Raw genomic sequence first — 25,818 nt, 5'->3', positions numbered from 1 at the left:
AAGGACATGTATGAGGGCGTGATGATGAGTGTTCGAACTGCAGATGACCAAAGTAGTGAATTCCTAATTACAATTAGGTTACACCAAGGATCAGCTCTAAGCCCTTATTTGTTTGCACTTATCGTGGATGATTTAACCAGACACATCCAAGATGAGGTTCCTTGGTGTATGCTATTTGCTGATGATATTGTTTTGATCAATGAGACAGTGGAAGGGATTAATGCGAAACTAGAGGTTTGGAGATCAAGCTTGGAATCAAGAGGTTTTAAGTTAAGCAGAACAAAGACAAAATATATGATGTGTAACTTCAGTCAAAACAGGAGAGGTGATGAACTGGTGAAACTTGAGGAGCAAGAGCTACCACAAAGTGAATGCTTTCGATACCTGGGGTCAATCATTAATAAAGAGGGGGATATAGAGGATGATGTGTCCCACAGAATTAAAGTAGGGTGGATGAAATGGAGATGTGCATCAGGAGTGTTATGTGACAAACGCATGCCCGTTAAGCTTAAGGGGAAATTCTACAAGACAGTAATAAGATCAGCTATAACTTATGGGGCGGAATGTTGGGCAATAAAGAAGAGTAATATAGACAATATGAGTGTAGCGGAGATGAGGATGTTGAGATGGATGTGCGGCAAGACCAGGAGAGATAGAGTAAGGAATGATTGTATTAGAACTAATTTGGGAGTTGCATCAATACAGGACAAACTCCGTGAGAGCCAGTTGCAGTGGTATGGCCATGTCCAACGGAGACCCATGGATACACCAATAAGGAAGAGTGACCAGATTCAGCTTGACGAAGCCAAAAGAGGTAGGGGCAGACCTAAAATGACTATTGGAGAAGTGGTAAGAAAGGATATGCATGCAGTAGGGCTCGATCCTAGTATCATCGCAGATAGAGTTGTTTGGAGGGGATTGTTCCCAGGATGCTACTTTCACTACTGCTTCGACTTATACCTTTACTTATTTTCTTCCAACTCCCTTTTACTCCTTTTATTTCTCTTACTTCCATTACTGTCATAGCATCTATCGGATCCATGTAGCCGACCCCATTTAGTTGGGATAAGGTCATGGTTGTTGTTGTTGTTTGTTGTAAAATTTTCAACTTTCTAATGTTGGGGTTTTTCTCAAATCTAAAAATTGTATAAATCTTAATATGGTAAAACATTGCTAAAAACCAAAAGTGCGGTAAAATATTCATTTGTTTTGATATCTAAAAAAATATTTTCATTCAGAGCGATTTTGACAGCATTCGAGCATATCAAATAAAGTTTGACCGGAACATAACTTCTTCAATATAAATCAAATTTAAGCAATTTTGGATTTGTTGGAAAGCTTGTTTTGTGCTCTACCTAATACTATAAGTCTCATGTAAAAATAAAATTATTTGACTAGTCAAACTTTTTAGAGAGCAAGAATATTTCTCTAAATAGAGAACAATTTAATTAGTTATAGATAAGATCTTATTTTCTAAGAACAGTATAAACCAAATGTGAGACTAGTATAAACCAAATGTATGTTTGATTGTTTCAAACTTCCAATAGTTTGCTTCTCCAGTTTTGTTGTCTTCTAGTTCGATGTTGATGTTTAATGACTTGATGTGGCCTAATATTGATTTTTGATGACTTGATGTCGCTTAATGTTGATTTCTGATGACTTGAGAAGGCTTACTGTTGATTTCTGATGTTATAAAGTATGTATTGTAGCATACTAAATAATTTTGAAAAAAGGGAAATAAAAAAATAGCACTTGGGGGCGCCTTGGTCGCCTAGGCGATGCCTAGGTGGGTGACTTATCGCCTAATCGCTTAGACACCCCTCCAGCGACTTGGGTCGCTTTACCGCCTTGACAACTATGGCTTCAACCGGCTTTAAAAAGCTATCATGTTCCAACCCTTTCAAGAAAATAGTGTGCAAAAGATGGGAAGGCATTAACGTACATGAGTTCCCTTCACATTTCACAAACAAGGACAAACCTTCCGTTCTTCCATCCATGATTGACCAAGTATGATGATATGTTTGGAACAAAGAAATACATGAAATCTAGCACCATAAAAGTAGGAAGAAACTAAAAACTTGATGAAAACATCACTATCAGAGTCAATGATGTTCTCATCTATCTTAGAAAACAGCTCCACCATGGACTGCGAAAAAAATTCTCACTCCCTCCTTCATCAATGAACAGATAAGAAGTCTTTCCATTGGGCATACGAACTCTACTCTTGAATGCAAAGGTATCCATGGCCAGGTTTTGCTCTGTAACTAATTAATGCAGATCAATCAGAGGATCTTCTAGTGTTGGGGGTTTTCTAAGATAGAAGGAAAGAGACTGTAGCAATGAGGCCGCAAGGATAAGGAAGAAAGGGAATTGCAAAGATGAAAGGAAGGGAGAAGTTGTCGGGAAAAGAGAGAAGAGAAGAAATTAGATCTAGGGTACCAATCTTGTATGAACTGCTCAATACCACCAAAACTCATTAAAATCATCTCCAGTTGATGGGGAATGTACTACTTAAATAATGGTATTACATATATAATGACCATCTAAACTCCTAAATCGACTCATAAAAGGACTCCTAATCACTCTAACACACTTAATAAAGTAAATAGACTGAAAACAGAAGTCTATCTAACTATTAAGTATCCTACTCTAATCAAATACTTAACTAAAAGGGACTAAACTAACTTATTTAACAACACATGGGACCCACACAATCTTATCGATATTCTTCATCCCATGTACAGAATTAATAACTCAAATATGGGCTTATAAAAGATGTTCATTACATCAATAAACTCAAAAATAAGAAACCTAAGGTCCATCGAACCTAACCATGGGCCAAAATAAAATCTTATGAGACCCAATTGGACAATCTTCACTGCATCATATATCTAATTAATGTACTAGATGGGAACTTTAGTACCTTCCATATTTCTCTATGAGAAAGATGATCCTGGTCAAGATCAAATATTTTAGTATAATTGATAGTAGACTGAGCAAACACCCATAAATTCACTCCCCAAAGCCACACCATCAATGTCTGCAAAATCAAAACAGAAAGTAAGGCTTCCATGGAGGAAATGAAAGCATCCAGCACCTCCTCAAATTGTAGATGTTTAAAGTAGTCTGGCCATTTAAGAAACATAACAAAACAAAAGATCTTACCACAAGAAGAAGAGGATTATAATACAAAAAGGCCTCATACAGAAATAGATCCCGCAAATCAGCACTCATTCTCATGACAGAGTCCCAACCAATCTGCAGATTTAAGAGATAAACCCAACTAAGAACAGATAAGCAAAATGACCAGTTTCAAAGATCTGTTGCACTTCCTGGACAACTACTGGACCTCCTCTCTGCAGTATAAAAATATAAGGATCATAACTGACCTTGCAACACCCGAAGCCCCAGATAAGAAACAGGAGCACCTGGAAAATCAACCACAATTAAATCATGATCAATATGTCACTGGCCATAGAAGAAGATCTTTTACACAAAAACATCAATTTTCCTGCAAGGGTCAGGCTATTTTTTTTTTTTTTAATTCTTATGGAAGACCAGGAAATGTTTGGTTAGATGTAAAGTAAATGAAAATTGCAAAAATTAGTGAAAATTGAAAAATGGAATGGATTTTACTCAAAAACTGATCTTTACTATGCTTGGTTGAAATGCAAAGAATTGATGTAAAAGGCCTTGATTATACTACTTGTCCCCTCACCAAACTTTCATTCATTCGACGTTAAAACTTTCCTTTGGTTTTGGAGTGGCGGAAAATTAAATTTTTCTCATGGAAATAACTTCACTTCAAACCAGACAACCCAGTCAAAAGTTGCTTTTCTCTTTCTTTCCCCACCATGCAGAACTTATTTCCAAAACAACACAGAAGAAAACTGTTGAACATAGTTACAGAAGGATTGCTCAACATATAAACAAGCAAAAAGATTGTAAACTGGAGCAAAAGAGCCCTCTCTCTCAGTCCAAAGGTGAATTCAGAGGAGCAATGAAAATAAAGGCACTTGTGGATTTGACATCACCATAAAGAAGGACATACAGAATATATAGACCATTTATTCACCAATCATCTTACAACAGGCACCAAGAAAAGAGCCACAATGTACAGATACTCAAAGGAAAGAGAAAGCTTTACTTCTTTATATTGCATAGACAGCTATCAAAAAGAAAAGGACTGTGAACTAAACCCAGTAAATTTTTTTCTATGAACTAGAAAGGTAAGGGTTCGGGTCCATAAGCAGTGACAATTGCCCTATGAAGACTCGCTTTCGCTACGGCTCCGGTGGGTTCCCTTAACCAAGCCACTGCCTATGAGTCACCGGCTCATTCTTCAACAGGCACGCGGTCAGAGCCCTGGACTCCTACCACTGCTTGGGAGCTTACGGTTTCATGTTCTATTTCACTCCCCGATGGGGGTTCTTTTCACCCTTCCCTCACGGTACTACTTTGCTATCGGTCACCCAGGAGTATTTAGCCTTGCAAGGTGGTCCTTGCTGATTCACACGGGATTCCACATGCCCCATGCTACTCAGGTCAGAGCATACACTAGTGATGCTTTCGGCTACTGGACTCTCGCCATCTAGGGTGCAGTACTCCACCGCGTCGCCTAGCAGCACGACGCTTGTATTGCTCTCCCACAACCCCGTTTTCATGGTTTAGGCTGCTCCCATTTCGCTCGCCGCTACTACGGGAATCGTTTAGGCTTTTAAGGAGATTCTATCTCAGAACTAAAACCAGTATTGGACTTTAGTGTGAATTTACTCAGCTAATTTGAGGGTATGTTCATCAATTCAAGACTCCGTAGATGGGAGGCTGAGTAATAGATCAGCCTATTCTTCAGAGTCTAAAGAACCCAGCTACAAAAGTCGCCAAAGGACAGGGAAGCAATAAAGTGAGTCATCATTGAAACTATAATAACCCAAGAAGAGTTTGACAACTAGGACTTAACCAGAAACTAGTAGACATAGAAAAATGCTCATAATTAAAGGGCTTTGTCTACTAGTTGTCCAGCACTGGGTTTTGCACTTGCTTTTTGCAGCTCTTAGAAGGCCACGTTTTAATCCCCAATTATTTAGCACTCAGGAATCTAGCTTAGTAAGCTACTTAGAAATTAGTCTAGTATTTGAAAAGTATGCAATAGGTTAGGGAGCTAGGGAGTCTGTCAAATTCAGAGATAGTCATTCATTGTTACCAGATTTTTTAGTGGTTTGGATACAACATTTAGAACTATAAGAATGATGCGCAAACTTGAATTCTTGCACTTATTTACATTAACAAAATAGAATTGAAGTTTTCTATTGACCAATTGATTGTTTCCCATGGTGCCACTGTAAGGAACTATTGCTTGCTTTGGGAGGTCTACCATTTTCCAACAAGCATTATCCATTTGGACTAACAAGCATCACATCCTAATTCATTCAACAAATAACTTTCAAGGTACCAAAATAAAAATGAGGAACAAAAAGATAGAGTAACATAGTTATTGATAAGGAATCACAAACCAGACCTTGAATCTCCATAAGAAAATTGGGGATGGCATTATAGCAGTAGCATGCAATGGTGAACTTCCACTCTTCATTTCATTCAGTTCTAGCTGATGTTGATAATGCTCCTCAGTGCTCTTTCCCAGTTCGCTTGATCCTAAAAGAACCTAAACAAAATTAGACCTGTGCCTGATATATCCACAGAATGCAACACTAGAGGAAAACATTTTATTTTTCTTTGCATGCACAACTCAAAGCATCCTCATACCTAGGTCTAAGAAAACAGGCCTGCTACCAGAACGCCGTAGATGAGGACTGTAAGAAGGAACTGCTACAGGACTTCCAAACATAGGTGAAGATGGAATATAAGATGGCTTCTATGTTTTCGTACCTATCATAGAAGCCTGCAAAAATAAAGTTTTGGAGAACTATCAAAAAAGACAACTGTACCTATCCAATATAAAAGATTCTTCTGGCTTGAAAATATAAGAAAATAAGCAATGGGATTTCCAAATAAGACCAAAATGCTAAAGTGATGCATTTAAGAGAAGACCGTTTGAACTAAATATATCAATATAAGAATCATAAGCAAAAGATGGATCCTTGGTCGAGTCAATTAAGAGAAGACCATTTGAACTCAATATATCAATATAAGAATCATAAGCAAAAGATGGATCCTTGGTCGAGTCAAAAGGGTTCACAAAATACTAGGGTCTATAGTTCAGCAATTTGCATAGATTAGCTAAAACTACCCATTGATTCTTCTGCCTTGAAAAGATTAGAAGAGAAGCAGTAATATTTCCAAATGGGAAAAAAATGCTGAAGCGATGCAATCAAGAGTCTACCATTTGAAATCAATAGACCGATCAAAAGCCAAAAGGGGATGCCTAAGTCAAGTCACAGAAATGGTTTAAAAATATTAAGGGATATTAATTTTATTAAAAAAAAAACTATCACCTACATTTATGCAATTTACATTGATCATCTAAAACTAACCATTGATACCCCATTTAGGCAAAATTTGGTATCAATCAGATGCCACAAAATTGGTTTCAAATGGGGTCTTTCTTACCAAACTTCTTGGACTTTCAGCTTAAATAGTATGTGCCATAGTATTGAAAGGTTAACCAACTGGCTAGGCTTTTGATCAAGGCTAGCAAATATATGCAGGAAAAAATACAGTTGGGGAACGTTTGATCACAATTAGATTCAAAAAATTAATGACACTTCAAACTTCATTAAAATAAGGAAACATGTAAAGTAAGAAACCAACATATTAACTAGGCTTCATGTTGCAACTTTGGGGGGCCTAACCACATCATTGACTACGGTAAGTTAACATCATCTCAGTCTTTGTTTAAGCTGTTCTAAAGAATTTGGGAGCAAACTAGCGAAGCTTTAAACGTCAAATCACCTTCACCCAAACTTCATACGATTATGAGCTATATGCACATTTTCATAGGGTCCAAGCTTGCAATGCACCAAATATCTCGAAAGAAATTAATTGCAAAAATAATAGTCAACTTGCTCTAGGACCAAAATGTGAATGTGACATAGAATTGTTGAAAATCAAGCACAGATCTACAAAATAAAAAAATAAATTTCTTACTGTCAAACAGTCAAACCTCAAGAAGTTCATAAGCAGTCACCTCCGTGCACAATTACAAACCAGCAGCATACATTTTTCAGAGGCGATCAACTGCGATCATTTAGAGAAACACCCATTTTAACTCAAGAAAATCTAAAAGAATCAGATCACGGAATTAAACTCGCCTAAATTAGAGTCCTGCTACAGCTTCAAAAAGAGTTGGAATCAGAGCTCGGGTTCAGTAACAAAAGCCCAGCAAAGTGGAAATTAAACAATGCAGAAAAAAATAGCCATATTGGAAACCAATTCAGCACACAAGAAAATTGAAAGATTGCAACAGAAAACTGAACCAGTGGATGAAAGATTGAACGGACGAGCAAAGATTGAAGATAACATGAGAGAGAAGGGACGAACCTGCAAATCGTGCGTTGATCCATGCAAAGATCTTTCAGTTGACGAAAGTGAAGCCCTGTCTCAGGTTCAACTTCCAATAGGAGGAATACGAGAGAGGGTTGGTTCGTCGGAAAATAAAGGGTGGGGTTGGTCCCTTTCTTTTGAAGATACCAGCATTGATTTGGTTGAGTTTTTTAAGGTCTTTCACCTCAAACCATGGTGTTACAAACTGGGAATCGGATCGTTGAATCGGACGATTCTTATCAAAATCGTCAGTGATAGATCATGATTTTGATCAATCTTACACTGCTATTCAGACTCAAAATCCTAAAAAATTCCATGTATTTGGCACTTTCTCTGGGCCCACAAGTGATATGTTGTTTCCCTCTAAATGGATCCAACACATGGAGAAGATCTTCACCTTGCTCGCTTGTACAGACGAGCAAAAGATTTCATGTGCCGGCTTCCAACTAGAGGGTGAAGCCGAAACATGGTGGAGATCCACTCAACGAATTCTTGCAGCCATTCATCCCAATCTCTCTTAGGACCAATTCAAGACGACTTTCTACGATAACTATTTTCCCAAGAATTTTTGGGAAAGGAAGGAAGGAGAATTTATGACTCTAACTCAGGGGGCCAAATTTGTGTTGAAGTACCAACAAAAATATGAAGAGCTGCACTACTTTGCACCTCCCCATTTGAGAAATGACCAGGGGAAGGCGAGTAGATTTGAGAGGGGATTGAGACATGCTATTGGGGCCATACCAGTGCCACATAATCTACAGCGATATGAAGATGTGGTTTAGATGGCTAAATTAGTAGAAGATCGTCAAAGAGACACCTATCATGCCCAATACGGGACAGGGAATATGCCCTCACAAAGTACTCAGGGACCTAGCAAGTTCCCTCGACGATCTTGTATCAGCCCTGCACCAGTACAGTACAAGAGGCTAAAGGCACCACAACCCACCCATTCTATTGGTTCAACGACATCTTCACAACCCATGGGTACCAGTGTGCAATGTTTCTCTTGCCAACAATTCGGGCACATTTCAAATAATTGCCCTCAACGGAAACCTGATATGGCTCAGTCTTTACCTCCATGGCCAGCTTATCCTCATCCTGTCGGCTGTGCTATTCAGCCACACCCAGGCAACCAAGTACCTGGGCAAGTCTTTACGGTCACCAATGCAGAGGCAGAGAGCACCCAGGGAGTTGTGACAAGTATATTATCTGTCTTACCAATAATTGATCGTGCCTGCAGCAGTATTCCCATGCATGCATAGCAGGAAAATTGATTTAATTCATGTGTCAGGTACTTTAAACATTTCCTTTGCACCTGCACGTGTATAGTTTGATTCTGGTGCATCCCATTCATTTGTGTTCCCAACATTTTCCAATAAGATGCATGTTACCCTGAAGAGCTTGATACAAGGGTTAGCTGTTAGTATACCTACAAGTAACGTTGTGAAGTTGGATGTAGTTTATGAGTCATGCTCAGTTCAAATATGTGATCGTGAGACGATAGCACATCTCATCGAACTCAACATGACTGACTTTGACGTCATCTTTGATGGATTGGTTATCAGCCTATAAGACAAATGTGACATGTGCTGAGAGGCAAATTGCCACGCCCCTATCCCAATCAGGGATATAATACAATAAAAGGTGTGACTAGGACGACACACATCATCCCAATAATAATATCAGAGTGCGGGGGGAAGAATTATTACATTTCAAATGATAATTAAGCGGAAGCGTTTACGGTAGTTACAGTATGTACAATCGACTACATGATACTTAAATAACTTTAACAGTTATCCGACTAACCCTCATATAACTACTCAAAATAATAGTGTAACAATGAATGTTTATACATGGGCTCAAAGCCCCAAAAGGATCAAAAGGGAACAAATCCCAAAAGTCAATATGCCCCATAGGCACAATCATCGCAAGGACATCCATCGTCGTGCTCCTTGGTAGCAGTCTCTGGGTCCTCATAACCAATATCATCATATCCCGAGGATTGAACCTCGAGTCCAGCAAAATACCCACCACCCGCAGCAACATCTAAAAGAGTGTGCACAAAGGGGGTTAACTCCATTGAGTCAGTGAGGGGATGGGGAATACACAAACAAGCAATTCACACATAGTCCATGATGCATGTAAATGTTAATTGATTTTTCACCTAAAAAATAGTTCTAAGTCCATGGTATATGCTACTGTAACAACTCGGGAGACACCATAGGTCACTTAACTTATCGCCACAGTGAAGCATCAATTGTCAAGAGGGGGCCCATGTTGGTCATAACCTCATTACCACCCAGAGGCAGACCTCGATAACTAGTGATCATCCTAACCTGGCTTCTCTCCCTTACAAGCAACAGGGAGCCCTGATCACCCAACACCTAATCCCCTATTGGTAAGGGTCGTAGCATAGGGAGCAAATCCTAACCACAATTATACTACATGCAATCCTATCGTCTCGAGAGGTATTCAGTGTGCATCAACGTCCCATACCATCTACCACCTGCGTACCAGCATGACACGGCGCATACAGATCATCAAGGCATGCAACAAAAGTTTACATATTCCTAGGACCCCGATGCCGGCACTTCCCAGCACCGTAACCAGATATGAAAAGGAATACATTTTCATAATATTGTCACATCAATCAAACAAAATATAATTATGCAAAATGCAAATCATGTTCAATGATGATGCACATAACATGATACATGTACATTTAATAGAAAACAAACCCAAACAATAGCCCAAAACCCACTCACCAATAATCCGCATATATTTTGTTGTGTCTAATATAGGTTGCTTTAGTACACGTTCCCTCATACTAGTTAGATAGCCTAGGGATGTGTGAACATAGGTTAGAAGAGTATAGGTGGGTCCCATAAAGAATCCCTACAAGTTACAGGTCAGCAAAGTCAAAAAAGGGCGAACGGATTCACGGAAGTAACCCACCTCTGCGAATCCGTTGGAGAATCCATCCTCAATCAAGAGAGATAGAAGCTTCCCAAATCAGACAGAACCTCAAACGGAGCCAGGACCCTAGGTCCGTCCGTGGATCTGCCCAAGCCATTTGTTCAATATTAACCCATTTATATGGAACGGATTCTCGAACGGAGGCCCGATGCTTGGGTCCGGTCGTGAATCCATTCTAGGTAGAACATGTATTGTCCAAGTTGTAGCTTTCCAACCTAAATCCCTATATGTGTTAGGGTCTTAAGGCTTAGGAGGATCATTACCATGCCCATCAAGGTTACCATAACCTAGCCTAAGCTTGGTCTTAGGAATTTGAGAGTTGGGATCCTTTCTAGGATTGATTTAATAGGGTTAGGTCATAAGTTATTAGGACAATAACTTGGTTGCTTAGGGAGTTTTTTAAATGCATAGGATGATGGTCAAATAGCCCATTCATGAGTATTGGTGAAGATTCATACATAGAACTTGGGCCCCAAGTGGAACCCTAAGCCCAATCGATTAACTAGGGTCTTCTAGATTTAGGTTCTAGAGGGAAGAGGAGGGTTACTTACTTGGTGGCTAAGGAAGAGGGCTCTAATAGTAACCTCCCAAATCAGCAAGCCTCCACCTAACCACCTTCTTCCTCCTTTCCTTTCACTTCTTCTCTCACTCTCTTAACTCCCACTGTTACATCCGCGCTCGGATTTACTATTAAATAATAATTTCTCTCTCGTGTGACGTGTAGATTCCGCTATCGTGTACACGGGCGAGCTGTTTTCATTGGTGGTCAAACCTAACCACAAGATAATTGACCAGTTCACGGGCCTGCCAGTGGAGGAGAGTTTCCTTAATCGGCAGTGGGGAAAATTTATCGATGATGACTTCATCAATCATCCTCCTAGCACGAGTCCACGGAGCTAGAAGTACCGGAAGGCGTTCCCTGTGTCCCTACAGCTAGACACCTCCTTTGGCGATGAGCTTAGCATCACGATTGGGACACTATTCGGGATCACGAAGGACACGTCCTGACGGTCGAGGGGTAAGATACTGACCTTGTGAATGTTACTGTACCCTCCCCTAGTTGACCTTGAAGTGTGGGCCAAAGCTCGACCAATCTCCTTAAATTTTTGCCTTTACAACAGCAACAGACGCACAAGAGGACTCACCAAGACTGTATCCACCTGTTAGTCCGCCCATGCTGTTTGAGGACTTTCCTTGTGTGGGACCCACACCCCGTGCCTCGGGCACTCTATCTAGTATTTTAGACGAGGTTGGTCTCATCCTTAATCCCCTTGGCTTGTGGGTTTACCATTTGGGTGGACCCATCAGCTTGGTAGACCTCTTAAATGAGTTTTTGCTCTTAAAGCCCAAGCCAAACAGGCCCTAAGTGGGGATTAGTCTTTAGGGCAAGACTTGGCCTTTAAGGCTCATTTCTTCTCCTATCAACCCAAAATGTTGGGAGCTGCGAAGCATTGAAGGTCATGGAGAAGAAAAGCTTGGAGGGACTGTGGAGGTGAAAATCACCCATTAATCGATCCGTGAGATAAATGTCCTCATCTTCCTCCCTCTCTTTTCCATTTTTGGGTTTGGGGATCCCCTTGGGATCGATTCCAAGCTTGGGGTCTCTCTTGGAAACCCTATAATCCCTATTCAATGCTCCCTTTGAGACTCACATTTCCTTTCCTTTAGTGCCTCTATGGCTTTGATGACCTAAATGTTGTTCAAGCATTAAAGACCTAGTTTGGGTTTGGGAAGAACCTTTGGGATGGATCCAATTCCCTTGAATCCCCTTACCTTCTTAAAGGGCTATGTATATTGGACCTCCAACGAAGGTTTGGACTTACCTCCCCAACCCTAGGACCTTTATGGATCCATGAATGAAGGGCTGGAGGTGATAAACTTCGTAGCTTTCAAAGGAATGGCGGCGGACGAACGACCGGACTCACTGTCGTGTATCCGCTTGTTAGTCCGTTCAGCCTAACCTGGCTGTTTAATCTGGGCGAAGCCACGAGCGGACCCACTTAGGTGAATCCGCCCGTAGCTCAGGTCTCTCTCGGATGTGTCTCAGGGTTTGGACGGATGCACGAGCGGATCCATGTTCCGCATCCGCCTGTGAGTCCATTCCATATATTTTTTGGGTATGGCCTGGACGGATCCATGACCGAACTCACATGGCTGACTCCGTTCCTTCATCTGCCCCTACTATCTTAACCCAAACCTCAGTTAAACTGTTTGGACCCTTTGCGGGACCCACTTGTATACTTCTAACACTACTTTCACGCATCCTCAGACTTCGGAATCTATAAGGGAGTCCGTGCTTTAGAGCAAACCTCACCAAACGCCAAGCAAATGAACTATGAGTGGGTTTTGGGTAATGTTTGGGCTTGACATATACATTTATATAGATACAATCATATGGAATATATAATGGTTTATGTGCTTGCATTCATTTTTGCCATGTTGCATTTTGCATATAAAACCATGTTGGATGTGAACTGATGAAATGTGGATATGACGCTTTACATTGTTATATTGGGTTACAGTGTCGGGTATGCCGGTGCCGGAACCTCGAAGTTCTTATTATTATATTCATTGATTGTCATCCTGGTTTGTATGCATCATGCCATGCTGGTGCTCGGGTGCTAGATGGAATGGGACGTTGATGCACCTGGAATACCTCCCAGGACGATAGGAATTGCATGTAGCATATCTGTGGTTAGGATTAACGATCCCTTATGCTACAGCCCTTGCTAACAGAGGTTTATGTGTTGGGTAGTCGGAGCACCTGATGTTTGTGGAGGTGGGAGAGGCCAGGTCAGGGGTAGTAACGGCTATTTGGGGGCTGCCACTGGGTGGTCTACGGCTTCTACCAGCGTAGCTCCCTTGTGATAATCGAGGTTTCACTGGGGCGATAGGATAAGTGACTCTCAGTGTCTCCCGAGTTATCACAGTAGCATATACCATGACTTAGATTGTGAGTATGTGCACTCCCCTTTCCCTTCACTGGCTCAATGGAGCTAACCCCCTGTGTACACACCTTTTAGATTTTGATGCAGGTGATGATTACTTGGTCGGCCTAGATATACAGTCAGCAGAGTACGATGGTATTGGTAACGAAGAGCCTGAGTACGTGTCAGAGGAACACGACGATGGTTGCCCCTGTGATGATTGTGCTTATGGGCACTGAGGTTACTTGGGGATTCCCCCCACCTTTTGATTCTTTTAGGGCTTTGTGCTCGTTATAAACATTTTATGTAATAACTTACTAGTATTTTGAGTAGTTATGTCATGGTCAGCCGATGGTAAACACTAACTATTATCTTATCACTTGGTCAGCTAAACATATTGTAACTGCTTATGTAATTAATGTTTCCGCTTATGATAACTCTGACAATGAATGGAAATATTTATTTCTTTTGCTTAAATGTAACTATTTGGGTGGGTCCTTGTGTGATGACCATGCTTTGGGACACTGTGTCGTTGATACTGGTAGGAATTGGGGTGACGTTTGTCATCCTAATCACCCTCTTGACTGTGCTAATCGCATAAGCTTGGGATAGGGGTGTGACACCCACAGTCCTTGGTAAGTATTTATGTTGAATGCCTAATGAATAGGGCCCAAGTATATATATATAGTAAGTGACCCACTTAGGGTCTGTTTGGCTTGGGGTCCTAAGGCCATAAATCATTCTAAACATATTAATAGGCTTGTGGGCCCACCAACATGGTCCAACAATACAAGGGGTAGGTCAAGGGTGGGGTCCACCATGTTCGGGGACATAATCATCTTGTCCAAGACTCGGCACATGAGTGCCACACAAGGAAAACAACACATTCATACAACAGTACGAGTGGATTCACGGACGTAACCCACCAACAGTGGGTCCGTTCGTTAATCCATTCCAATCAAAAGAGTTAAACAGACAATGATTGGTCTCTGGGCCTAGGTCTGCACTTCAAGGTCATAGAGGGGAGGATACACAAGTATAAACAAGGTGGGTAACTTACCCCTTGACCATCACGATGTGTCCTCTGTGATCCCGAAGAGTTTTCTCACTTCGATGCTAACCTCGTTGTGAGACGAAGTGTCGATATGGCACAACACATGGTGTGCTCTCTGGTACTCCTCGCTCTTGGGACTTGTGCTAGGAGGATAGTTGGTGAAGTCATCATCGACGAATTTCCCCTACTCCCAGTTGAGGAACCTTTCTTCGACGGGCAAACCTATGTCATAGTCAATGATCTTGTGACTGGGCATGACGACCATGGCGAACAACTCACTGGCATACACGATGCACCATCTACACATCACAAGAATAATAATAATAAAATATTAGGATCTTGGGTGCGGGTGTAACATTCCCTACACCTTACAAGAAATTTTGTCCCAAAAATTTGACGTACCTTGTAAGTCAAGGGAAGGGTACTTCGGCCGCATCTCTACTTCTGATTCCCAAGACACCTCTTTCTGGATGGTTACACCATTTCTCCTTCACATAAAAGATAGGCCAATTGCGAAGGTGAACAATCTTGTTGTCCAAAATGATCTTGGGTTGCTCCTTGTAGGTCATGTCAGCTGCGAGCTCTGGTGGTTCTTGTGATAGAACATGGCTCGGGTCGTGAACGTACTTCCACAGTATAGACACATGAAATATGTCATGTACACCCTCCAAGGATGGAGGAAGCGCCAACCGATAAGCTACCGGCTTGATCCTTGCAAGAATCTCATAAGGTCCAATAAACATTAGACTCAGCTTGCCCTTTTTGTTGAACGCATCACCCCTTTAGTGGGCGACACCTTGAGAAGCACTTTGTCCCCGACAGTGAACTCTAAGTCTTTCCTTCTCATGTCTACATAACCCTTCTGTCTGAACTGGGATGCCTTGATTCGCTTGCGAATTAGATCCACCTTCTCACAAGTTTCTTGGATCAACTGCGGACCAAGGATGCACCATTCACCTACTTCATCCCAGTACAAAGGTGCTTTGCACTTCTTTTCATACTGAGCTTCAAATGGTGCCATTCTAATAGTAGCTTGGTAACTGTTATTATAAGCAAACTCGATGAGCGAGATATGCTCATCCCAGCTACCTTGCATGTCTATGGCACATGCTCGAAGCATGTCTTCTAGAGTCTGTATGGTCCTCTCCATTTGCATGTCTGTCTGAGGGTGGAATCATGTGCTAAAACTCCACAATATGCCCAAGGCCTTCTGGAATACACCCTAGAACTTAGATGTGAACCTGGGATCTCTGTCGGAGATGATGCTAACTAGAACGTCGTGTAAGCGAACCACATTATCAATGTATAAGCAAGCCAGTTTGTCCATCGACTAGGTGATCTTCATAGGGATGAAGTGAGCTGTCTTTGTCAATCTATCAACTATAATCCATATGGCATCAACACCCCTAGGTGCACGGGGTAATTTGGTGACAAAGTCCATAGTAGCATGCTCCTACTTCCATTCTGGGACGGGCAATGACTGCAGTAGACTGTGGGGTCGTTGCCTATCCACCTTCACCTGTTGGCAAGTGAGACATCTTGCCATAAACTCGGCCACATCTCTCTTCATTCCACTCTGCCAGTAGTGCCCCTTCAAATCTTTATACATTTTTGTGCTACCTGGGTGGATTAAATAAGGGGAGTCGTGAGCTTCTGCCATAACTTCCTTTCTGAACTACACATCATTTGGAACAAATAATTGGTCTCTAAATATGAGGACACCCCCTCTGGTCAATGTAAAGTCTAGATCCGGCTGTGTGTTTTCCAGAATAGCTTCAATGATTTTCTATGAGTCCTCATCAGAAGCCTGGGCTGATTGGATTCTTTCCACAAATGTTGACTGTACTAATAAGGCTGCCAAAGATAGGATAACACCTTCTACTAGTAACTCCAAGTCCATGTTCCTTGCTTCCTCAACAAGTTCTTCGCTGACAGCTAGTGATGCTAGTGACAAGGTCTAAGATTTTTGGCTCAGAGCATCCGCTACCATGTTTTCTTTGTCGAGGTGGTTAGGGATGATGTAGTCATAATCCTTCATCAACTTTAACCACCGTTGCTACCTCATGTTGAGCTCCTTCTAGGTAAAGAAGTACTTGAGACTCTTATGGTCATTGTAGATTTCGCTCTTCTCACCTTACAAGTAGTATCTCCAGATCTTCAAAGCAAAAACCACAGCGGCATGTTCCAGATCATGAGTTGGATAATTCTTCTCATAATCTTTCAACTACCAAGAAGTATAAGCCACAACCTTCCCATGCATCAGGACACATCCCAGACCCATTTTGGATGCGTCACTGTAGACTACCATCCCTCCAGTACCATTAGGAATGGTGAGTACTAGAGCAAAAATCACCTCTACTTCAATTCCTGGAAGCTCTTCTCACAATCATCAAACCACTCAAACTTCACTCCCTTCCGAGTCAGTCGTGTCATCGAAGCTGAAATTCTTGAGAAGTTCTCGACGAACCTTCTGTAGTAACCAGCTAAGTCCAAGAAACTGTGAATGTCTGCCACATTCTTGGGAGTCTCCAAATCAACTATCGACTTCAACTTGCCGGGTCAACTTTAATAACCTTGGCTGAGACCAAGTGGCTCAGAAATGGTACTTGTTGCAGCCAAACTTCACACTTACTGAACTTGGTGTACAACTGCTTCTCCCTTAACCGCTGTAGTACTAGACAGAGATGGTCTGCATCCTCCTTTTCCCTCTTGGAGTAGATCAAGATGTCATTAATGAAGACAATGACATACTTATCTACAACATTATGGAACACTTGATTCATTAACTCCATGAAAGTGACTGGGGCATTGGTCAATCCAAAGGACGTGACCAAGAATTCATAGTAACCATATTGTCTTGTTGATGTCACTATCCCTAATTTTCAGCTGATGGTACCTAGATCGGAGATCAATCTTTAAGAATACTTTGGCATCTTGTAGTTGATCGAACAGGTCATCGATCCTGGGCAAAGGGTACCGGTTCTTTATTGTCAACTTGTTGAGCTCACGGTAGTCAATTCACATTCTCATACTATCGTCTTTTTTCTTTACAAACAACACTGGCGCTCCCAACAGAGATACGGTGGGTCTAATGAAGCCCTTCTTCAACAAGTCTTGAAGTTGCACCTATAGCTCCTTTAACTCAGTTGGAGCCATCCTAAAGGAACCTTAGATACTGGGGCCGCACCCGGTATCACTTCTATCATAAACTCCGTCTCACGATCCGCTGGCAACTTGTCAGATCTTCTGGAAAAACATCCAGAAAAATCCTCACCACATTCATCTCTTTCAGTGGTTTGACCTCTGCTTCAGTGTCTACAACAGACGCCAGATAACACTGACATCCCTCCTCCAACAATTTATAGACTTGAAGGGCAGAGATGGTGGCCTTCTTGGGTTTCTCCCATTTCATGGCCTTGAATAGAAATTCTACGCCTTCTTCTGGCTTGAACAGGATCTTCCTCTCTACACAAATCAGATTGGCCCCATGAGTGGATAGCCAGTCCATCTCCAAGATCACGTCAAAGCCCTTCATGTCCAGCACTATCAATTTGCTACTAGCCCTCGCTCACATATGCATACGGGGCAAGGATCATAAATTAAGCTAAGTTAGACCTTGCTACCCATTGGCATGCTAACAATTAGGTTCTGAGCCATTTGCCTTGGCTTGATTAGCATCTTCTTGGCAAAAGAAGGGGACACAAATGAATGTGATGCCCCTGAGTCAAACAATACATATGCAAGTTTCGAATATACAAAATTGTACTTGATAGACACCAAAACAAACCAGCCATAATAACATAATCCTACAAGTATGCACCATTTCAAGAGTTGAGTGTAATACATGTGATGACACTCAGATTCGCTTGGGCTTCCTCATTGGTGATTCAGTAGACACACCCTTGGGCTCGGTTGATAGTCGGGGTAGAATAAGCATGTCCAGCTATCTGTGTCCGGGGTGCCTTAGGAGGAAGAGGACATGGAGGACCTATCATTCGAGGATGCGGGCAGTCCTTGATCATGCGCCCTGCTTCTTTATAGTTGTAGCATGAGAGGGACTAAGTCCCATAGTAAGGGTTTGATGCATGCTTGGGAGCCTGGGTCGCATTAGGCCTATGGTACTGGATAGGAGAGGCAGTGGAATAGGTCCCTCTCTAGAAGTCATGGGCATCTTACCGACCTGTATTGCTCTGTAATTCTCCCTCTGTTGATCCTCAATTATCTTGGCTGCTTGAACTACCTTTGCATAAGTAGGGTAGTTATGCAACACTACTGAAGTACTAATGCTAGGCCTAAGCCCCGTCCTAAACTTCCTTGCTTTAACATTGTCGGGCTTCTGGTGCATCGGTGCAAAGTAAAAGAGTTCCTCGAACAATTGTTGATAGTCGAGGACCAACCTAGACCCTTGATAAAGGTTCATGAACTCAACCTCCTTCTTATCTTAGAAGTTCCGAGGAAAGTAGTTCTGGAGGAAAACTTTGGTGAACAAGGCCCATATAGCATTAGAGTATGTAGCCCATAAGTTTTCCTTGGTGGAACACCACCAAGCATCAACATCACCACAGAATTGAAATACCGTGCATCTAATCTTCTCCGCGTCGGTACATTGAAGCACTTAAAAAATCCTCTCTAAATCCTGAATCTAGTGGACTAGGAGTAGAGTATCATTAGCCGGCTGATTGAAAGTAGGTGGGCGATGCTTCTAGAACTTCTCTGAGAGTTTAGAGAGATCACTATAAGTTGGTGCCGCCAATTGGACTTGTGGAGCAACAAAAGTAGGAGGCAAGGGCACTGGCACCGCTTGTGCCAAAGGTGTTCCGACAGGAGCAGGGGCCGGAGGGGGAGTGTTATACCCGCACCCGGGATTACTAATTGATTATTTATTTCTTCCTCGTGACGTGTAGACACTATTGCCTTGTACACCAGTGAGCTGTTCTCATTGGTGGTCAAGCCTAGTCACAAGATCATCAATCAGTTCATAGGTCTGCCTATCGAGGAAAGGTTCCTCAACTGAAAGTGGGGGAGATTCGTCGATGGTGACTTCGTCGACTATCCTCCCAGTATGAGCCCCAGGAGTAAAGAGTACCGAAAGACTTTTCTCGTGTCGCCACACGTAGACACCTCACTCAGTGATGAGCTTAGCATCGCTGTAAGGAAACTCTTCGAGATTATGAAGGACACATCGTGAAGGTCGAGGGGTAAGTTACTGACATTAGGTATGTTTGTGCATCCTCCTCATTATGGTATTGGGGTGCGGATATAAGCCCCCAAGCCTTCTGGAGGGCTCCTACCCTTTTTAGCTGCAACGGATTTATGAACAGATCCACTATTGGTGAGTCTGCCCGATAATCCGTTCATGCTAATTGGGCTATCAAGTGTTTCTTTCGTATGAGACCCACATGCCCGTGTTTCGGACATCATGACCATGTTCCCGGATTTGGTGGGACCTACCCCTAACCTACCCTATGATTGTTGGGCCATTGCTGTGGCACGCAAGGCCCAATTTCTATTTAATGTTTTTCCTATTTTAAATATACTTAGCAGGCCTAGATAAACAGGCCTTAAGGGCCACTTACTATAAATTGGAGTTAAGGCTCCCATTGACCATTTACTTCTCCTACCAACCTAAGGACCGGTCATTAAGAAGGAGAAGAGAGGAAAGAAGCAAAAGGAGGTGGTGGGGGTCTTGAGGTGGAGCTAAGCCATTGAAGGACCTAGGTCTTGTAAGTAAGCCCTCCACATACACACTCTCTCACTCTCTCCTCTTCTCCTATGGACCAAGGAGTTTTCCCTTTAGACTGGACCTAGCTTAGGGTTCCATGTTGTGACCCAATGTTAGTGGCGGCGAAAGTGATGGGATTCTCATGTAATCACAAAATTTTATGAGCATGCAAGGATCTCAATAAACGCATTAATGTACTAACCTCAAGGGGAGAGCAAGGTCACCTAGAACACTCAAATGGTGTGTTCCTCCAAAGGAATACAACACTTGAAGAAGATCTCCCAAGCTTGCTTCACCTTCAATGGCTAATAGTGTTTGAGGAAGAAGAAGACTCTCTTTTTCTCTCTCTAAGCTCTCTCACAATTTTATGCAAATTGTTCTAATGATTTTTTTCTCTATCATCAGCAATAATCTTTGGCCTTAGGTCTATTTATATATATAGAGGCCTAATTGAGGAGGTGGCAAACCTACGGTCCAGATCTAACTAAGTGGTGTGATCCCAAATGGTAGCCCATAAGATTATCCTAAATTGCACATAAGGATAAAACTTATCCAAAATTATAGTAAAGGACGATCCTACCAGGGCGTAACCTGAAAAACCCCTTGCGATAGGTAATTTTATTACATTTTCTCCCCACACTACTAACACCTATAATGGGCAACCATGGAATAAATGTCACCGCCACAAATCCAGTCCATTATAATTTATCACGAGAGTATGGAGGACTTTGATTGGCCATAAAACTCTTTGAAAACTCTTTTCCAAAATAAATTTAATTTAATATTAATAAAATAAAATACTCTTTGCAAACACTTTACAAAATACCAAGGCCTTGGATTTGGAACAATCAACAACGTTCACTCTCTTTTTGGTGTTCTCCCTTTATGGGCAGTGGAAACTTTATTGAGCATCACATCCATAACGATTTACATTGTGCACACTGAGCGGCCGATGTATAGTCAGCCCTTTCGGTAGACATCAACCATTGACACACCATAAATGTACACTTTGACCCACAGTTGTTGGCGCGTTTGGGTCAGGTACAGGCTCCACGGCTATTTCGTTATTGAGATTTACTTCTCCTGCATTGACGTGCTCGTTCTCTGGGCTCTTCGTCTCTTGAAGTTCATGTTTGTTGGCTTTGCGACGAGAGCTCTCCGGTGGTGACATCTCATTCCTCTCCCTCGGAGCATTGGTAGAGGGAGTGGCCTTCTTACGCAGTGCCATTAAGTACTTGAGGAAGCGAGCTAGTAGAAATGTTGGCTAGCATCGTTCCCACAGACGACGCCAATCTGTTGTGCCAGGAAATCTCCAGTAGGTCCTTTGGGTGTCGCAATCTACAAAAGGATGTCAGGGATAAGGAAGAACCGGTGTGGTTTTGGCCTAGGACTCTCCGATGCCTTAGTTAGATCTCTCTTAGCAATAGATGAATAATGGGTTAGAATACCTGAGTATTTATAGTTGAGTATGGCGATGTGGACAGTCCTTGTTAGTGATAAGTATTCTTTGTGGAAGAGTCTATCTTGTAGTAGGGTGTCTCTTTATGAGACGTAGAATCCTAGTAGGGAAGAGGTTCCTTAATAGATAGATATGCATGTTCTTCACGTGTTGGATAACGATCCTTGATGTATGAGTCCGGATAGGATCACATCTTTTTGGGATAACGTCCTTCTAATGATAAAATGACGTAGACCTTGGCGGTGACGTCATGGTTGGACCTCGTTGGCTTACATGGAAGACTTGGTCTCTGGATGACTTCTTGGGTCTATTCCTCTTGGATTTATCGAATGGGTTCTGTTGTGGCCCGGCTTAGGCCAGCCTCTTCTTTGGGTAAGGACACGTGGCATCTCAGGACTGGCCCGTGTATTTTTGGTTTATCAAGATGTTTATCATACTATTATCACCATGGGGGAGGCCTTGTGATGTGACATTTTATTTTATTTCTGCTGTGACTTGTTTAGTAAACTCTAACTTTATTATGTTTTAATGAAACACTCATGTCTTTGTAATGATAACTTACTAACTTAGTGACATGGTTTACCCATGTATGAGATATCTCTTGTGAATTCACCTAGAGGGGGGGGTGAATAGGTGAAGGTAGTGGAATATAAAAAATATTGCGACAATAAAAAGTTATCAATAAAATACTAACAAATAACAAAGATAACACAAGTGATTTATAGTGGTTCGGCCAATACTTGCCTACATCCACTCCTCTCACTTTAAAGAGAATTCCACTAAATAGAATCTTGAGAATGAGCAAGAGAATTCAACTAATCTTGATTGGTAGCAAAAGGACTCAATCAATCTTGATTGTGAGCAAGAGGACTCAACTTAATACATAAAATGAAAAGTATACTAAGATTAGGATTACCTCAACCTTAGATGTTACATCCGCGCTCGGAATTACTATTAATTACTATTCTCTCTTGTGTGACGTGTAGATTCTGCTGCTGTGTATGCTGGCGAGTTGTTTTCACTTGTGGTCAAACCTAGCCACAAGATCATTGACCAGTTCACGGGCCTGCCTATAGAGGAGAGGTTCTTTAATCGGCAGTGGGGAAGATTTATCGATGATGACTTCATCGATCATCCTCGTAGCACGAGTCCATAAAGTGAGCAATACCGAAAGCCGTTCCCTGTGTCCCCACAGTTAGATACCTCCTTTGGCGATGAGCTTAGCATCGCGATTGGAAAACTATTCGGGATCACGAATGACACATCGTGACGGTCGAGGGGTAAGATATTGACCTTGTGAATATTACTGTACCCTCCTCTAGTTGACCTTGAAGTATGGGCCAAAGCCCAGTCAATTTCCTTAAGTTTCTGCCTTTACAGCAGCAACGGCCGCACGAGCAGACTCACCAAGACTGAATCCACCCGTTAGTCCGCCCATGCTATTTTTGGACTCTGTGTGTTTTCCTTGCCTGGGACCCACACCCTGTGCCTCGGACACCCTATTTTAGTCTTTTGGACGAGGTTGATCTCATCCTTGATCCCCTTGACTTATGGGTTTACCATTTGGTAGACCTCTTATATGAGTTCTAGCTCTTAAAGCCCAATCCAAACAGACCCTAAGTAGGAGATTAGTCTTAAAACCAAGACATAGTCCTCAAGTCTCATTACTTCATTCACCTACCCAAAACGTTGGAGTTGTGGGAGCATTGAAGGCTTGGAAACGGAGGGTTTGGAGAGGCTGTGGAGGTGGAAAGCATTGAATAATCCATCTTTGAGGTAGGCACCTTCACCTTCCTCCCTCTCTTTTCCATTTTAAACTTGGGGAAATCCCCTTGGGATCGAATCCAAGCCTAGGGATCTCTTGGAAACCCTTTGACCCCATTGAATGCTCCTTGGAGACCTATAATCCCTCCCCATTGTGCCCTCATGGCTTGAATGACCCTAATGCTGTTCAAGCATTTGAAACCTAGCTTTGGTTTTGGGAAGAACCTTGGGGATGGACCCAAATCCCTTAAATCCCCTTACTTCCTTGAAGGACCATGTGTATTGGACCTCCAACGAAGGTTTGAGCTCACCTCCCCAACCCTAGGACCTCTATGGATCCATGAATGATGGGTTGGAGGTGATAATCTTCGTAGCTTCCAAAGGAATAGCAGCGGACGAACGACCAGACCGACTGTCGTGTATCCGTCCGTAGCTCAGGTTGCTCTCGGGTGTGTCTCAGGTTTTGGACGGATGCACAAATTGATCCATGTTCCATGTCCATCCGAGAGTTCGTTCCATACATTTTTTGGGTATGGCCTGAACAGATGCACGACCGGACTCACCTGGCTGACTACGTTCATTCATCCGCTCCTGCTGTCTTGGCCTAAACTCCATTTAAACTGTTAGGACCCTTTGTGGGACCCACCTATATACTTCTAACACTACTTTCACGCATCCTCAGACTTTAGAATCTGTATGGGAGTGCGTGCATTAGAGCAAACCTCACCGAATGGCAAGCAAACAATCTGTGAGTGGGTTTTGGCTGATGTTTGGGCTTGACATATACATATATATAGATACAATCATATGGAATACATAATGGTTTATGTGCTTGCATTCATTCTTGCTATGTTGCATTGCATATAAAACCCTGCTAGTTATGATTTGGTGGGATGTTGATATGATGCTTTACATTATTATATCGGGTCACGGTGCCGGGATCCTTGAAGTTCTTATTACTATATTCATTGCTTGCCATCCTAGTCTGTATGTACCATGCCGTGCTGGTACCCGGGTGCTAGATGGAATGAGACGTTGATGCACCCGGAATACCTCTTGAGACGATAAAACTGCATGTAGTATATCTGCGGTTAGGATTTATACTCCCTTGTGCTACGACCCTTGCCAACAGGGGTTTACGTGTTGGATAGTCGGAGCACCTGATATCTGTGGAGGTGGGAGAGGCTAGGTCAGGGGTAGTAACGGCTATATGGGGTCTGCTACTAGGTGGCCTATGGCTTCTACCGGCATAGGTCCCTTGTGATAATTGTGGTTTCACTGGGGCGATAGGATAAGTGACCCTTAGTGTCTCCTGAGTTATCACAGTAGCATATTCCCTGACTTAGACTGTTTATTAGATGAAAAATATGTATTTAACATTTCATGCATCATGGACTATGTGTGATTGTGTGTATGTGTACTCCCATTTTTCCCTCATTGGCTCAATGGAGCTAACCCCCTGTGTACTCAACTTTTAGATTTTGATGCAGGTGATGGATACTTAGCTAGCTTAGATGTACAGTCGGCGGAGTATGATTGTATTGGTACAGAGGAGCCTGGGTACGTGTTAGAGGAGCACGGCGATGGTTGCCCCTGTGATGATTGTGCTTATGGACACTGATGTTACTTGGGGACTTTCCCTACTTTTTTATTCTTTTGGGGCGTTGTGCCCATTATAAATATTTTCTATAATAACTTATTATACTTTTGAGTAGTTATGTCATGGTCAACTGATGTCAGTACTAACTATTATATTATCACTCAGATAGCTAAACATACTGTAACTGCTTATGTAAATATTGCTTTCGCTCTTTATAACTCTGATCATGATTGGAATATTTATTCCTTTTTCTCAAATGTATTTATTTGGGTGGGCCCTTGGGTGGTGACTATGCGCTAGGACACTGTGTCGTTGATCCTGGTAGGTATCGGGGTGACGTGTGTCATCTTAATCACCCTCTTGACCGTGCTTAGGACATCGGCTTGGGATAGGGGCGTGACAGTGTGGTATCAGAGCGTGATGCTCTGCACTAGCCATGGCTCACCAAGGGCTCTTGATTTACTTGATTTACTCTATACAATAGCATCTAAATCAAAAGCTTTTAACAAGCATAATTGGAATGTGTGCAAAACATAGGAAGAGGACTAGATAGGGAGAAATTCGGGAACTAAAGCAAATAATCGGGACAACATGAGAACTTGAAAGTTAATATATATATATATATATATAGGCAAATTCCGTATACATCTGACTGCTATACCATTCAAACCTCCTGTGGAGGCGAATAACCACACAAAATACAAGTAAAGTTCCCAGAATTGCAGCCAACGGAACCATAATTACATACTCAAAAAAAAAGAAGAGAAGATGAAAAGAAAAGTCAAAATAAAACATTGTTCACAACTTTCCACCAAA

At 42.1% G+C, this 25,818-nt stretch overlaps 1 protein-coding gene across 4 annotated transcripts in view; it reads right to left on the bottom strand.

The window, feature by feature from the left end:
• LOC122665247 (SPX and EXS domain-containing protein 1-like) overlaps nt 1-7,280 on the bottom strand; it is a 117,813-nt gene extending 110,533 nt beyond the window's left edge. Inside the window, exons 1-6 of one of the 4 annotated variants that reach the window (XM_043861341.1) lie at nt 7,105-7,280; nt 5,764-5,899; nt 5,519-5,652; nt 3,390-3,428; nt 3,166-3,258; nt 2,924-3,040 (exon numbers count right to left, since the gene is read on the bottom strand). In XM_043861341.1, the coding sequence (XP_043717276.1) occupies nt 2,924-3,040; nt 3,166-3,258; nt 3,390-3,428; nt 5,519-5,652; nt 5,764-5,845 (465 nt within the window). In that variant the 5' untranslated portion in view covers nt 5,846-5,899; nt 7,105-7,280. Of the gene's footprint in view, nt 1-2,923; nt 3,041-3,165; nt 3,259-3,389; nt 3,429-5,518; nt 5,663-5,763; nt 5,900-7,104 lie in introns of those variants that run through there. The other 3 variants (XM_043861340.1, XM_043861342.1, XM_043861343.1) reach the window with 3 other exon arrangements.
• Nucleotides 7,281-25,818: the final 18,538 nt, after the last annotated feature.

The sequence above is a fragment of the Telopea speciosissima genome, chromosome 6, assembly GCF_018873765.1.
Source record: "Telopea speciosissima isolate NSW1024214 ecotype Mountain lineage chromosome 6, Tspe_v1, whole genome shotgun sequence".
NCBI classification, from domain to species: domain Eukaryota; kingdom Viridiplantae; phylum Streptophyta; class Magnoliopsida; order Proteales; family Proteaceae; genus Telopea; species Telopea speciosissima.
The sequence above is the reverse complement of the archived record's forward strand: the minus strand, read 5'-3'. Positions and strand labels throughout refer to the sequence as shown.